We start from the raw sequence: 12,971 nt of genomic DNA on the forward strand, positions 1-12,971 counted from the left end.
AGGACAAGGGAAAACAGCCCCCTACCATGGGGAGGGCAGGGCCACCTTTCTGGGATGGAATCTAGAGGAAACTATGTGAGAGCGAGGGAGGATGAATGATGATTTTAATTAAATCACCGAGACCCAAGTTGGAACAATGGAACTCGACAATGTAAGCTGTATATTCTGCTGAGATGTCTTTCAGTATAAACTAACGCCGTGCACGGATGTGGTACGCAGCCCTCTGCTCAGTAAAGCCTCCCGCCCACCGCGGGGCACTCCTGCACCCGTGTCCCAGCCGGGCCCCCGCAGCTTCTGCTGACACCCTCCTCAGGACGCACGTACCTTCATCAGGAGCAGGCAGTTTGCCATGGAGCACATCACCCGGCCCAGGCGGGACCTCCACAGCTGAATGGAGGCTGCAAGAGAGGGGCAGTGGTGAGAGTGCGCAGGTCGGAGGCACGTCCTGGCTCTCGGCCACAGTCTTGGCCCCAGGGCTGCTGGGCACCGGGCATCAGGCCAGGGCTCTTGGCTCTGGGTGGAGGATGGATGCAGAAGTGACATGACAAGAGCAGGAGGGCAACCGGTCTGCTCGGGGCAGACGGGAGACCCCACAGCCCAACCAGCACCGCACTCAGAGAACGAACACATGGGCTCGCCTGCAGTCTACCCAATAGAAAAACAGGCATGAAATTTCAATAAAAATCTCATTAAAAAAGAGTAGCATAGGGGCACATGGGTGATTCAGTCAGTTAAGCACCCAACTCTTGATTTTGGCTCAGAGTCTGCTTGAGATTCTCTCTCTCCCTCTACTCCTCTCCCCCGTATCACACGCACACACACACTCTCACTTTCTCTCAAATAAATAAACAAAATCTTCAAAAAAAGAGTAGCTGGATGGCTGATATATTAATAAAGGAAAAAACCTGCTCAATATCATTAGATATTGGGGTGCCTGGGTGGTGTGTCAGTTGAACACCCAACTCTTGGGTTCAGCTTGGGAGGTGACTGCGTGGTCACGGTTGAGCCACTGCTCAGGGCTTAGACACTGCCCAGGTGAGCTGCAGGAGGTGCCGCCCACCTGCCTGGGAGCACCATCCTGCCCAGCTGTGGCACCTCCTGCTGTAGGGCTGGTGGCTGGCTCACCCACCAGGGTGTCTGCACGCCCAGCTCTGCTTTCCGAGGTCTCCTTCTCCAGGCCCTAACTGCACAACCTCTTAACTGAAAAACCGTAACTCCAATTCTGCCTTCATAGGCTCTGTGAGCATCAATGTGGGAAGGGCACAGAAGTGCTGCCTAAAAGGTCAGGAGCACCCTCACATGAGAGGGAGGATGGCAATGGCGCAGAATCGGAGCCGGCTCCCTGGGGGTATCTGCCCAGTGGTGGTTTATGGTCACACACGTGGCCCAGGAGGAAGGTGGAAATGCTCCCAGGGGAGCATGGAGGGATGGGAAGGAGGGTCATAATTGGGGTTATGGTGAGCACTGTGGGAGTGGAGAGGGCAGGGGAGCACGGTGGGAATGGGGAGAGTGCGAGTACAGTAGATGAGGAGGAAGGCAGGAATGGGGGGACATGGGGAGCACAGTGGGAGGAGGGAGGGCAGAGGAGCAGGGTGGGAGTGGGAAGAAGGGTGGGAGTGGGGAGGACAGAGGAGCGGGGCGGGAAGGGGAGGAGGGTGGGAGTGGGGAGGAGAGAGGAGCAGGGCGGGAAGGGGAGGAGGGTGGGAGTGGGGAGGACAGAGGAGCAGGGCAGGATGGGGAGGAGGGTGGCGGGGCCCCTGTGCTGGGTCAAAGGGTTCAGCTGGAGTGGGGAGGCTGGAGTGGGGAGGGAGCCTGACCGGCCTCACCCTCATCTGCCCACTTCCAGAATCCGACCTTCCCGCTGCGCCCTGACCGACGTCATCTGAGGGTTCAGCACTGCCTGGAAACTATGCTTGTCCTTGGACGCTTCGGAACACAGGTAACTTAATTGCCAAAGTTAAGAACTCAACTCACTTTGCCTTTCAGCAATTAAAAATACACTAACTGCTTACAACATCATTTTATGAAAAGGAAAATTCGGAACAGTATCTTGTTGAGGAACGTAAAAGGTGGGCTGTCTCAGCGAAGTGCAGCGTACGTACCCACGGACTTCTCCAAGTGCGAATTCTTCCTTATTCACCCTGAAATCTGTTTATTTTGACCCTTAGGACCAGGAAGTGCCTCCTGAGATCCAGTCCCTACCTGCTTCCGTGGGAATAGTGACCACGTGCAGACAACACCAGGGAGGTCGGAGGGTGAGGCCGGCCCTCCTCAGACCCACCTGCAGCTACAATGCCGAGAGGGATGTGCGTGCATGCACACACATGTGCACACACATGCACACACTCCCTACAACTCTGGCTGTAGGTTGGGATTTCTCAAACAAAGGTCGCTGTGCTTGCTGCATACGTGCAGCCCAGTGCTGTTGGCTCCCAAGCCAAACATCTCCTGCCCATGCTGTTCTCTCCCTACTGCCCTCCCCCCGCAACGCCCATGCTCATGGGCCGTCCAGGGTCACCACGGTCCCGGGGGCACCAGCATGGCTCTCTCTCTACCTGCAGTGTTCCCCTCCCCAGGCTACCTTGCCTGCCTCAGGCCCATCGGTCTACTCAGAGCAGCTTCAGAGGAAGCCCATCACTTGCCAGAATAACCCACGCTGGCCAGAGGTCAGCAGAGCATGCTCCGAGTCAGGCACACAGAGGTGGAAACCGCCAGGCTCCTGGAGGTGAGACAGAGTGGGACTGGTGGGGATAGGAGACGACGGGCCTTGGGGAAGGAGCGGCAGGTGAGGGGCCTCTCAGGGAGGCACCATTTGAGTTGGGCTTTGAAGCATAATTAGAAGTTCATCCCTAGTGTTCTCAATACATCGCTGCCAGGAAGGTCTTCTCAACGTGCAGTCGGCTCCCAGCAGCCCGTGCTTGGGGTCAAGGCTGAGTTCATCAGCCTGGCCTCCTGGGCTGCGGCTCCAGCAGGTAGCCCCCACCCTGGGGACGCCCTTCCCACAGGAAGGTCCGGCTCCTCTCCGTCCCAGCACCCTTCCACCTACTGTGGAAGCCACCCAAGGCTTCTGGATCACGGGGTACAGGCGGGTCTTCTGCACCCGATGGGGCTGCCTGGGCAGGACCCACACCCACATTTGCTCTTCATGCATCAGCAGTGCCAGGTCTGGTGCTTGCCAACGAATGTGTGCAAGGACCAAGGCATTACTGAGCAAGAAGGGAAAAGGAGACTGAGACAGAAGAAAGGCGAATCTTCTGACAACGCTGGATAATTATTTAATGAAAATTCTGGCCACTGACCTTGTCTGTTCTCCTGTGTGATGCTGCTCATGCTCCCGTCTTCAGCTAAGCCTTGCTCCAAATTTGTCAGGATCTGCAGTAATTCCAAATAAGAACGACAAAATCATAAAAAATGAATTTGCTTTTAGACTTTGTCATAATATATTCCAAGAGAAGCAGATTACTCTGTATGAAAGCCAATTTGTCAAGGAATGTTTCACACGGACACATTTTAAATACCGCCATTCCCTACACAGGGAGGCGCAGCAGAGGGGAAGCCATCCTCTAGCTGGTGTGGAGTTGGGTTTATGATGCTCATAAAGCACTCAGAGACATCAGACACAGGGTAGCTGTTTTCTCTTTTTAAGAAAAGCATCAAGTATGTTACACACGAGGGTGATTATTAACTTCTGTGAAAACATCAGTCTTATTCCTCCAGGGCACCATGAGGGATGTGGCCTCTTGAAACGTATCAAATATATATTCTGAGCAACTGTCACTTTACATGGTTTCCGTTGTTTGGTTAATAACTTTGGGCTGCTTCTTTTGTGTTTTGGCCTTTCTTGAAAAGAAAAAAGGCTGTTTCCACTGGAATCTGGGCAGAGGATGGGTTTTTTGAGTGGCAGGACGAGGAGAGCAGAGCGTGGAGACTACAGACTTTGCTAGGGAGAAAACCGAAGTGTTAATTGAAGAAAGTCTGTATCCCAGTCCCGTTGCTACTGCCTTCAGGGCATGTGCTTGTGGGAAGAAATCCTTCTGTTCATCGGACTGTCCTGCCAGTTAACGTCTCCCCCAGTGACTCGCCCGTGAGGAACCGGCTCTGGGCTTTCCCGTGTTGGGTCCCAGCAAGGAGGGTGAGTGGGGCCTCTCTGCACCTGCAGGATTCCCTGCAGTCACAGAGGCCTGGGCCACTCGCGGACTCCGGATGCGCTGGGTTCAAAACCATGATGGCAAAGGTCATCTAGTGACGCTTCTTAGCTAATCTGTCTTCTGATAAAGGAACATGAACACAGAAACTGACCAGGGAAGGAAGTCTTGATGGTACCACTGAATTAACCTTGGCTGGGGCGGAGGGTGGGCAGGGCAGGAGACGGGGCAGCAGTTACTGAGAGGAGCAGGCATCCTCCCTGTCCCTAGGGCCCACCCCCAGGGTCACTGGGTGGGACGTGGGGGAAGCGTAAAACCAACCACAGCAACAGAGCTGGTGAGGAGGAGTCCTGCAGAGGCGGGCAGCAGACGCCATGAGGGCAAGCATGCACGGGCCCATGGGTTGGCCTCACACCACGGCATCCCTGTGGCTGCTGAGAACCCACCTCCGGGGCCCTGCATCTGCCGCCTGGGCCGAATCACAGGACACTGTGTCGGAGCAGTGACTGAGGAGGATAGAGAGGGGCGGGCCACTCCGGGGAGGCTACAGGAGGAGAAATGCCCAAGGAAAGAAAGCGGGAGCCCCCCGCCCCTCTGATGCCATGCACAGACTGTACAGTCCCAGTGTGCCTACCTCTAAGGTGGTAGTTCTGTGAAGGAAAGTGACACAAACACTGCCTACGCGAAGCCTGAACACTCTTGTCTGCAACCGTGGTAAGGTCCCACTTCCCTTCTCCATCCCTCTGTCCCTGACAACATGACCGAGGCCCATGTCCAGGTCGGACACTGGCAAGCACTCCTGGGTCTGCTCCCTACAACAAGCAAGGCAGGATGCACCCCCTGGCCTGCAGGGAGCACCCCATTTACACCTGCCTCCAGATCCTGTAAGTTCATGGGCACCGGACCGTACACATGACTTTGGCATCTAGGTTCTGATTTGTATGCCTCTGCCGTGATCCCAAAGCCCGTACTTCTGATGAGCTTCAGGTGACACTCTTGGGACCACAGCTTGTCGGAAAGCCCTGGGGAAGGAGCCTCCAACCTCTCTCTTTGGTGGGCTGCCACGGATTACAGGTGGCATGGGGTTCTTTTGGGGAATGGGTTTTATGCACAAAGTATCCTATGTACAAACAACTGGTGGCTGGCCCTAATTCAAGGACCAAAGACTCACTAAAAACCTACCTGAGTCCAGACCAAAGTGACAGCAGGCCCGCCCTAGAGGGGCTCGGATTTCTCTAGAAAGTCCTGGGCCCTACTGTCGTCTCCTGCTTGTGCACTCTGAGCATGCACGGGCCCAGAAGCCTGAGCGTCAATGGCAAAGGGCAGAGATGCCGCCTCGAGCCAGGAAGCAGGAGCCGTCTCCAATCACTCAATTACCTCTCTCCACTTGCCAATCACTCCCATCTCATCTGATTAAGCCACAGACAATTTGCTCTCTGCTGGGGCAGCAGCAAGGCAGGGCACGTGCGCTGTGTGGGTCAGGTGAGGCCTGGCAGCGCCCAGACGTCGTCCGCGTGCCGGTGACCAGCCTCCTTGAGCGCTTCCCTGGGGAGCTGGCCAGTGAGGGCTGACAACAGCTGCTCCCGGCTCCATTTTTAACTAAAGGATATTAACCCTTCCCAGAAACAAAGCTCTCACCACTGCCTTATCAGCGGTCATCAGCAGGGAACAAGCCGTATGGACGCCGCTAAAGGTACTTCTTTTCCAGGGTGCACACACGCTCTTACCCTCTGGCTCCTTCAGCTGTGGGGGTCTCTAATGTAGCACTTCTTTTACAAGCTACCCTCCGCCAGGCCAGCCTGGAATGGGCGGAGGCTGCTGGGTCGTGGGAGGGATGGAGCTGGACTCAAAACCACACCCGGTGTGTCCGTATCAGCGACGGACCCACACTGGGAGCTCCTTTGGCATCATTATTTGGCATCATTAGTAGATCAGGATCTACTAATGCACATGGCGCTGGGGAGGTGCATGCTCCTGGCTCTTTCCAGGCCTCTTTAAAGGCCTCTTGGGGCTGGTGGCAGAGGCAGGCTGCAGAGAAGCCAGAGAAGCAGGGCCCGCAGGACGGAGGCACCTGCTGCTCGGACCACGGTCACCGTTTCCAAGGCCTGGTAGCACGGCCAATTTGTTTTAAATCGAGGCACATGTCACTCCTCATTGACAGTTACACTGAACCAAACAGTTCCTACTTCGCCACACAGGCTCTTGCCAGCCTCGACTTCAGAGACAGCTGGGAAAACTGTTCCCTGGGATCACTCATAAAGATCACAAGGGAAGCTGGGCCTGTGCTAAAATTCACGGCCACGACCCAAGCTCAGGCTTACTGGTCGGACACAGTCTATAACCATCGTCTGGGAATGTTCCCTATGCTGAAAAGCCGGGCCTCTTCTGAGCAACAACTGGCTTGCGGACACGGAACTCCAGAGCTGGCGTTGCTTCCCGCGCTGCTCTGGCTCCCCGTCCTGTCCCCGGGTGCCCCACTGCCTTACCTTACCTCCCTTTCTCCTGCAGGATCGTTTAGCTCTTTTCAATAGAAAAAAAAAGTCTGATTATAAAACTAATATGTGCTAACATAACTAATAAAAGACAGAAAATAAAAAAGAACAAAACGGCCTGTGTTCCTGTCACCCACACAGCTCACAAGATGCTGTGGCTTCCCTTCGGTGGATGTGATTCACTTCACTAAGACCATACTGCAACTCTAAGTCTGTAGGCTGGCCTGAAAATTAGCATTATGTCGCCAACATTCCATGTTGTGGCTGTGGGGCTGAGGTAACCTTGTGGAAACCACATCAGGCCTTGACCCCTAGGCCTGGCCGGTCCTGGGACACCCACGTCTGGTGCCCTCCTTCTGGGGTTAAGGTGGCACAGAGTGCAATCAGGGGGAGACCTCTATCTCGGCATGTCCCCCAAGAGGGCGGGTGACAGGACTCGCAGGCCCCACCGGGCTGAGGAGGCTATGGTAGCAGGTGACTTCTCCCCATGCACCCCCGGCCGCTCCTGCCTCCCACGCCTCACTGCGGCTGCCACAGAAGGCTGTCACTTCTCGTTTGGGAAATCATGCTGGGACTGAACCTGCTCTTGTGGCAACTATCAGACCGCATGGCTCAGAGCGTATTATTGGCACAAATGGGAGTGTGCTCTGAGCAGCCTGACGCGCCTCAGCTGACTTTCTTCCCAAGGGATGACAACCTTCCTGCTCCACATTCAGCCCTTCCCAAGCATTTCACTCCACAACCACTGCTGACCTCCAGGCTGCGAAAGTGACCTCGGTGACCAACAGGCACCATGCAAGCATTAAAACACACGGGACAGAGAGCTCTGTGGGGAACCTGCTTATCTGCTGGGGTGACGGCGAAGAGACCTGAGGGCGCTGCAGGCCCCGGCATGCCTTCTCCCTTTCTCTCTTTAGTGCCAGCCAGTCATGTGACATGAGGTTGCCTCTCTTTGGAGGTGGGGCCAAATTTTAAGCTGGCACGTAAGGAACACATAGAAATTACATGTTGAAATTAGCCATGAACATCCTTTTGGCCAGAGACCAACACACTATCTTCCACAACCAACTGCTTGTCTTTCTTCCAGAATAAGGACCACCTGCCATTTCATCAATTAGGCACCAAGAGAAGGATGGGCTTACATCTGGGTCACGCCATAAGAGAAACATCTACTGGTGCACAGTGCAATTCCGTGATGCGTGGTGGGATGCTCCCACGGTGAGAAGCAGGTGGCACCCGAGAGACTCAAGTCACATGCACACTGGCAGCGGGTCCCTGCACTATTTCTGCCTTGTCTCCTCCAAGCGTGTCAGCCTACAAGAAATGCTCCCGTGGTATGATTGCACTACACCTGCTTTACCTCTCATGCCCATGCTGAGCTGTCAGCTGTCATCACTTGGCCACTTTGGGATGAAACCACCTGAGTCTGAGGAGGGGCCCAGTCCAACAGAGCACAGGCATGATCCCCTCTCTGGGGATAGGTCCGTGCGAGAGGGCATTTCGATCACAGTGAGACGTGTTCTGCATGGGGAGGAAGATCTTAGGCCTTTCTCATTTCAACTGGGACATGGCACAGGGAGGGCAGGTTTTGATTTTGAGCACAGAACCCACAGCCGGACAACTTGGGTCAAATTATGTGATCACGGGCAAGTCAGCCTCTCTGTGCCTCAGGTCGCTCAGCTGTTAAGTGGGGTAACAGAACCCCTAGTCATAGGGTTTGTGTAACGATTAAATAAGCTATAATTGAAAAATGCTTAGGACCAGAGACTGGTTTCCAGCAAACACAATGTGTTTAGTACAACGAGTACGAGGAGCCTAGAGCAGTGGTGGCAGAAGACCTGCCTTCCCCTCCCATCATTACCCTGCATCCTGTGCTTAAGGGGCTCAATAGTGAAGATACAGGATGCCTCACTGCTGGGAAAACGAACCTGCAGAACTCCTGTTTCTCCCCCACCCTCAAGTCCCTGGAACACTTAGAATTCCCTCTCAAGTACATAAAATGCCCTGAAGTGATATGGAGGCAAGTCATCTGTGTACAGTGTGGAAAATCACTAACTTCACATTTCTCATTAACAAGTTATGTGTTTCTTATTTCTGAAAATAATTATTTCTTAACTCTGTTTCAAGGTTCAAGGAAAAAAAAGTGCTAGAATAAAAAAAAAAATGTCAGTTAATGCAATTTCCCTGTCAACTGATCAGTGTATAGGAAAACAGGGTTTCTGTTGATCTCTGGAGTTCTAGGAACCAGAAGTTGGTACACAGCTCGAGGGTGTAAGGTGCCCAGGACACCTGCCTATGCTTGAGTGAGGTCCACTACCCCCCTGCTGCGGGTCCTGAGGATACCACCTTCTTCTGTGGAGAACTTCCACAGAACTTCCATCAAGAATAGCTGGAAATGGAGGCGCCTGGGTGGCTCAGGGGTCGAGTGTCTGCCTTTGGCTCACAGCATGACCCCGGGGTCCTGGGATCATGTCCCGCAGTGGGTTCCCTGCAGGGAGCCTGCTTCTCCCTCTGCCTGTGTCTCTGCCTCTCTCTGTGCCTCTCATGAATAAATAAATAAAATCTTAAAATAAAAACAATAACTGGAAATGGAAAGGAGGAACTCAACAAATATAACCTCATTTAAAAAAGAGCTGTGACATGCTGCTGCTCCTAACTGCTTGTTGTTACAGTTCTGCAAGCCCTCCACAGACATGACTTCACTCAACTTGTCCAGCAGCACCGCACAGCAGGCAGGAAAGGCACTTTACTTCCATCCCAGGGATGAGAGATCTGGGAGGTGGGGTGGTCCGCAGCCTGGAGACGCAGAGACTCTAAATCTCTTATTTCCTGCTAATATTACTGAATGGAATAATTTGATCTTCTGTTGATGCAGCTTGGTACCTTCCATATAATTGTTACTTTACAACCAGGAACAATTCAGAAAGCACTTCTGAACCTTATCCGCCTTTGGAGTCAGTATTACAAATGACAGTTGTCATTATACAATATAATTTGCTTTGATTCTGGAACATTTTAAACCATTAGCTCTTTAAATATTGCCCCAGTGCCTCAGTAATAAAGGAGATAGATGCTTACAGTATTTGCAGGACCTGTGAATGGCCTGCTACATTTAAGGGCATACGATTTTCACACAAGAGAATATTTCCTTGCTTTTAATTTACCAATAATAGTAAGGAAGAATTACATGCCAGCAAACTGGACAACCTAGATGAAATGGATAAATTCCTAGAAACATATACACTCCTCCAAGACTGGATAAGCAAAAAATAGTAAAGCTGTACAGACTCATTACTAGTAATGAAATTGAATCAGTAATCAAAAAACTCCCACCAAACAAAACTCTAGGCTCAGATGCCTTCACAAGTGGAGTCTCCACACCATTTTATTTTTATTTTTTATTTTTATTTTCTAAAGATTTTATTTTTTCATGAGAGAGAGGCAGAGAGAGAGGCAGAGACATTACGCCCCGGGCCGAAGGCAGGCGCTAAACCGCTGAGCCACCCAGGGATCCCCTACACAACATTTTAAAATGAGTTAATACCGGGATCCCTGGGTGGCGCAGCGGTTTGGCGCCTGCCTTTGGCCCAGGGCACGATCCTGGAGACCCGGGATCGAATCCCACATCAGGCTCCCGGTGCATGGAGCCTGCTTCTCCCTCCGCCTGTGTCTCTGCCTCTCTCTCTCTCTCTGTGACTATCATAAATAAAAAAAAAAAAAAAAAAAAAAAAAAAAAAAAAAAGAGTTAATACCTATTCTTCTCAAACTATTCCATAAAACTGAAGATGAAGGAACACTTCCAAGCTCATTCTACGAGGCCAGAATTACCCTGATAATCAAAACTAGACAAAGACACTAGGGAAAAAAAAGGAAAAGAAAATCTCTGGCTAACATCCTTGATGAATATAGATGCCAAAACCCTCAACAAAGTGTTAGCAAACTGATTTCAACTATATAATAAAATATCAAACACCATAATCAAGTGGGATATGTTCCAGGGATACAAGGATGGTTCAACATCCCAAAATCAATGTGATAAATCACAATAACAAAATAAGGAATAAAAATCCTATGATATCCCCATAGATGCAGAAAAGGCATCTGACATAATGTTTGTTTATGATAAAAGCTCTCAGTGAAGTGGATACAGAGGGAATGTACCTCAACATGATGAAAACCAGATATGACAGGCCCACAGGTAACATACTCAATGTTAAAAGACTGGAAGCGTTTCCTCTGAGATCAGGAAAAAGTGAAGGCTGCCCACTGTGACACTTTTATTCAACATATTATTGGAAATCCTAGCTGCAGCCATCAGACAAGAAATAAAAGGCATCCAGGGACGCCTGGGTAGCTCAGTGGTTGAGTGTCTGCCTTTGGCTCATGGTGTGACCCTGGGGTCCTGGGATTGAGTCCCACATTGGGCTTCCCGCAGGGAGCCTGCTTCTTCCTTTGCCTGTGTCTCTGTGTCTCTCTGTGTGTCTCTCATGAATAAATAAAATCTTAAGAAAAAAAAAGAAAAAAAGAAAGAAAAGGCATCCAAATGAGAAAGGAAGTAAAACTGTCACTATCACAGATGACATACCATGTATAGAAAACCCTAAAGCATCCACCCAGAAACTATTAGACCCAATAAGTGAATTCATTAAATTTGCAGGATACAAAATCAATATAAAGAAATCTGTTGCATCTGTGTACAATAATGCCAAACTTCAGAAAGAAAAATTAAGAAAATAATCCCATTTATAGCTGCATCAAAAAGAATAAAATATCTAGGAGTTAATTTAGCCAAGGTGAAGCCCTGTATTCTGAAAACTGGAAGATGCTGATGAAAGAAACTGAAGATGATGTAAATAAATGGAACGATATTCTGTGCTGACAGGAAGAATGCTGTTAAAATACCTGAAGCAGTCTACAGATTCAATGCAATCCCTATCCAGACACCAATGGCATGTGTCACAGAGCTAGAACAATCTTACAATTTGTATGAAACCATAAAAGACCCTGAATAGCCAAAGCAGTCTTGAGAAAGAATAACAAAGCTGGAGGCATCACATTCTCTAGTTTCAAACTATTCTAGAAGCTGTAATAATCAAAACAGTATGGTACTGGCACAAAAAGAGACACAGATTAAAACAGGATAGAGAGCTGAGAAATAAACCCACACTTTTATGGTTAATTGGTCTCTGACAAAAGACACAAGAATATGCAATGGGGAAAGGACAGTCTATTCAATAAATGTTGTTTGGAAGACTGGACAGCCACATGCAGAAGAATGAAACCGGATCACTTATACCACACACAGAAATGAATTCAAAATGGAGAAAAGACTTAAACATAAAACCTGAAACCATAAAACTCCTAGAATAAAACATAGGCAGTAAGCTGACACCGGTTTTAGTGATTTTTTTTTTTTTTGATCTTTCTCCTTAAGAACAAAAACAAGAGCAAAAATAAACAAATGAGACTATACCAGACTAAAACGTTTTTGCACAGCAAAGGAATTCAGCCAACAAAACAGAAAAGCAACGTACTGAATAGAAGACATTTGCAAATGACATATCTGATATCCAAAATATATAAAGTGCTCAAAAACTCAATATAAAAAAAACCCAACCAGGCAGAGGGCCTGAATAGACCTTTTTCTAAAGAAGACATGGATGGCCAATGGGCACATGAAAAGATCAACATTCCTAACCATCGTGGAAATGCAAATCGAAACCATAATGAGGAATTATCTCACACCTCTCAGAATGGCTAGTATCAAAGACAAGAAATAACAAGTGTTGGTGAGGACGTAGAGAAAGGGGGACCCTGTGCATTGCTGGAGGGAATGTACTCTGGTGCAGGCCCTCTGGAAAGCAATATGGAGGTTCTTCAAAAAATTAAAAATAGAATTACCCTACGATCCAGCAATTTACTTCTGGGTAATTATCTGAGGAAAATGAAAACACAAATTCAAAAAGATATCTGCACCTCTGTTCATTTCAAGATTACTTACAATAATCAATATGGAGGCAATCTAAATGCCCATCTATGAACTATTGGGTAAAAAAGGTGTGGTACATATATACAATGGAATACTACTCAGCCGATAAAGAATGGAATCTTGCCATTTGTGACAATAGGGATGGCTCCACAGGCTATTACGCTAAGTGGAATAAGTCAAAGATAAATACTGTATGACTTCACCTACGTGTGCAATCTAAACAACAAAACAGAAACAGACTCAGGGACAGAATGAACTGGTGGTTGCCAAAGGGAGGGGGGATTAAGAGGGACACACTTGCGGGTATATAGTAAGACACAGGGACATAACGTACAGCATGGGGAA

The 12,971-nt window shown here is 49.7% G+C and overlaps 1 protein-coding gene across 2 annotated transcripts in view; it reads right to left on the reverse strand.

Moving 5' to 3' along the window:
* TRAPPC12 (trafficking protein particle complex subunit 12) overlaps positions 1-12,971 on the reverse strand; it is an 82,171-nt gene that overhangs the window by 18,894 nt on the left and 50,306 nt on the right. For both annotated transcript variants that reach the window (XM_041755719.1, XM_041755720.1), the window contains exons 7-8: positions 3,300-3,372; positions 325-398 (exon numbers count right to left, since the gene is read on the reverse strand). In XM_041755719.1, coding sequence (XP_041611653.1) covers positions 325-398; positions 3,300-3,372 — 147 coding nt within the window. The remainder of the gene's footprint in view (positions 1-324; positions 399-3,299; positions 3,373-12,971) is intronic.

Source organism: Vulpes lagopus, chromosome 5 (assembly GCF_018345385.1).
Source record: "Vulpes lagopus strain Blue_001 chromosome 5, ASM1834538v1, whole genome shotgun sequence".
Lineage (NCBI taxonomy): Eukaryota > Metazoa > Chordata > Mammalia > Carnivora > Canidae > Vulpes > Vulpes lagopus.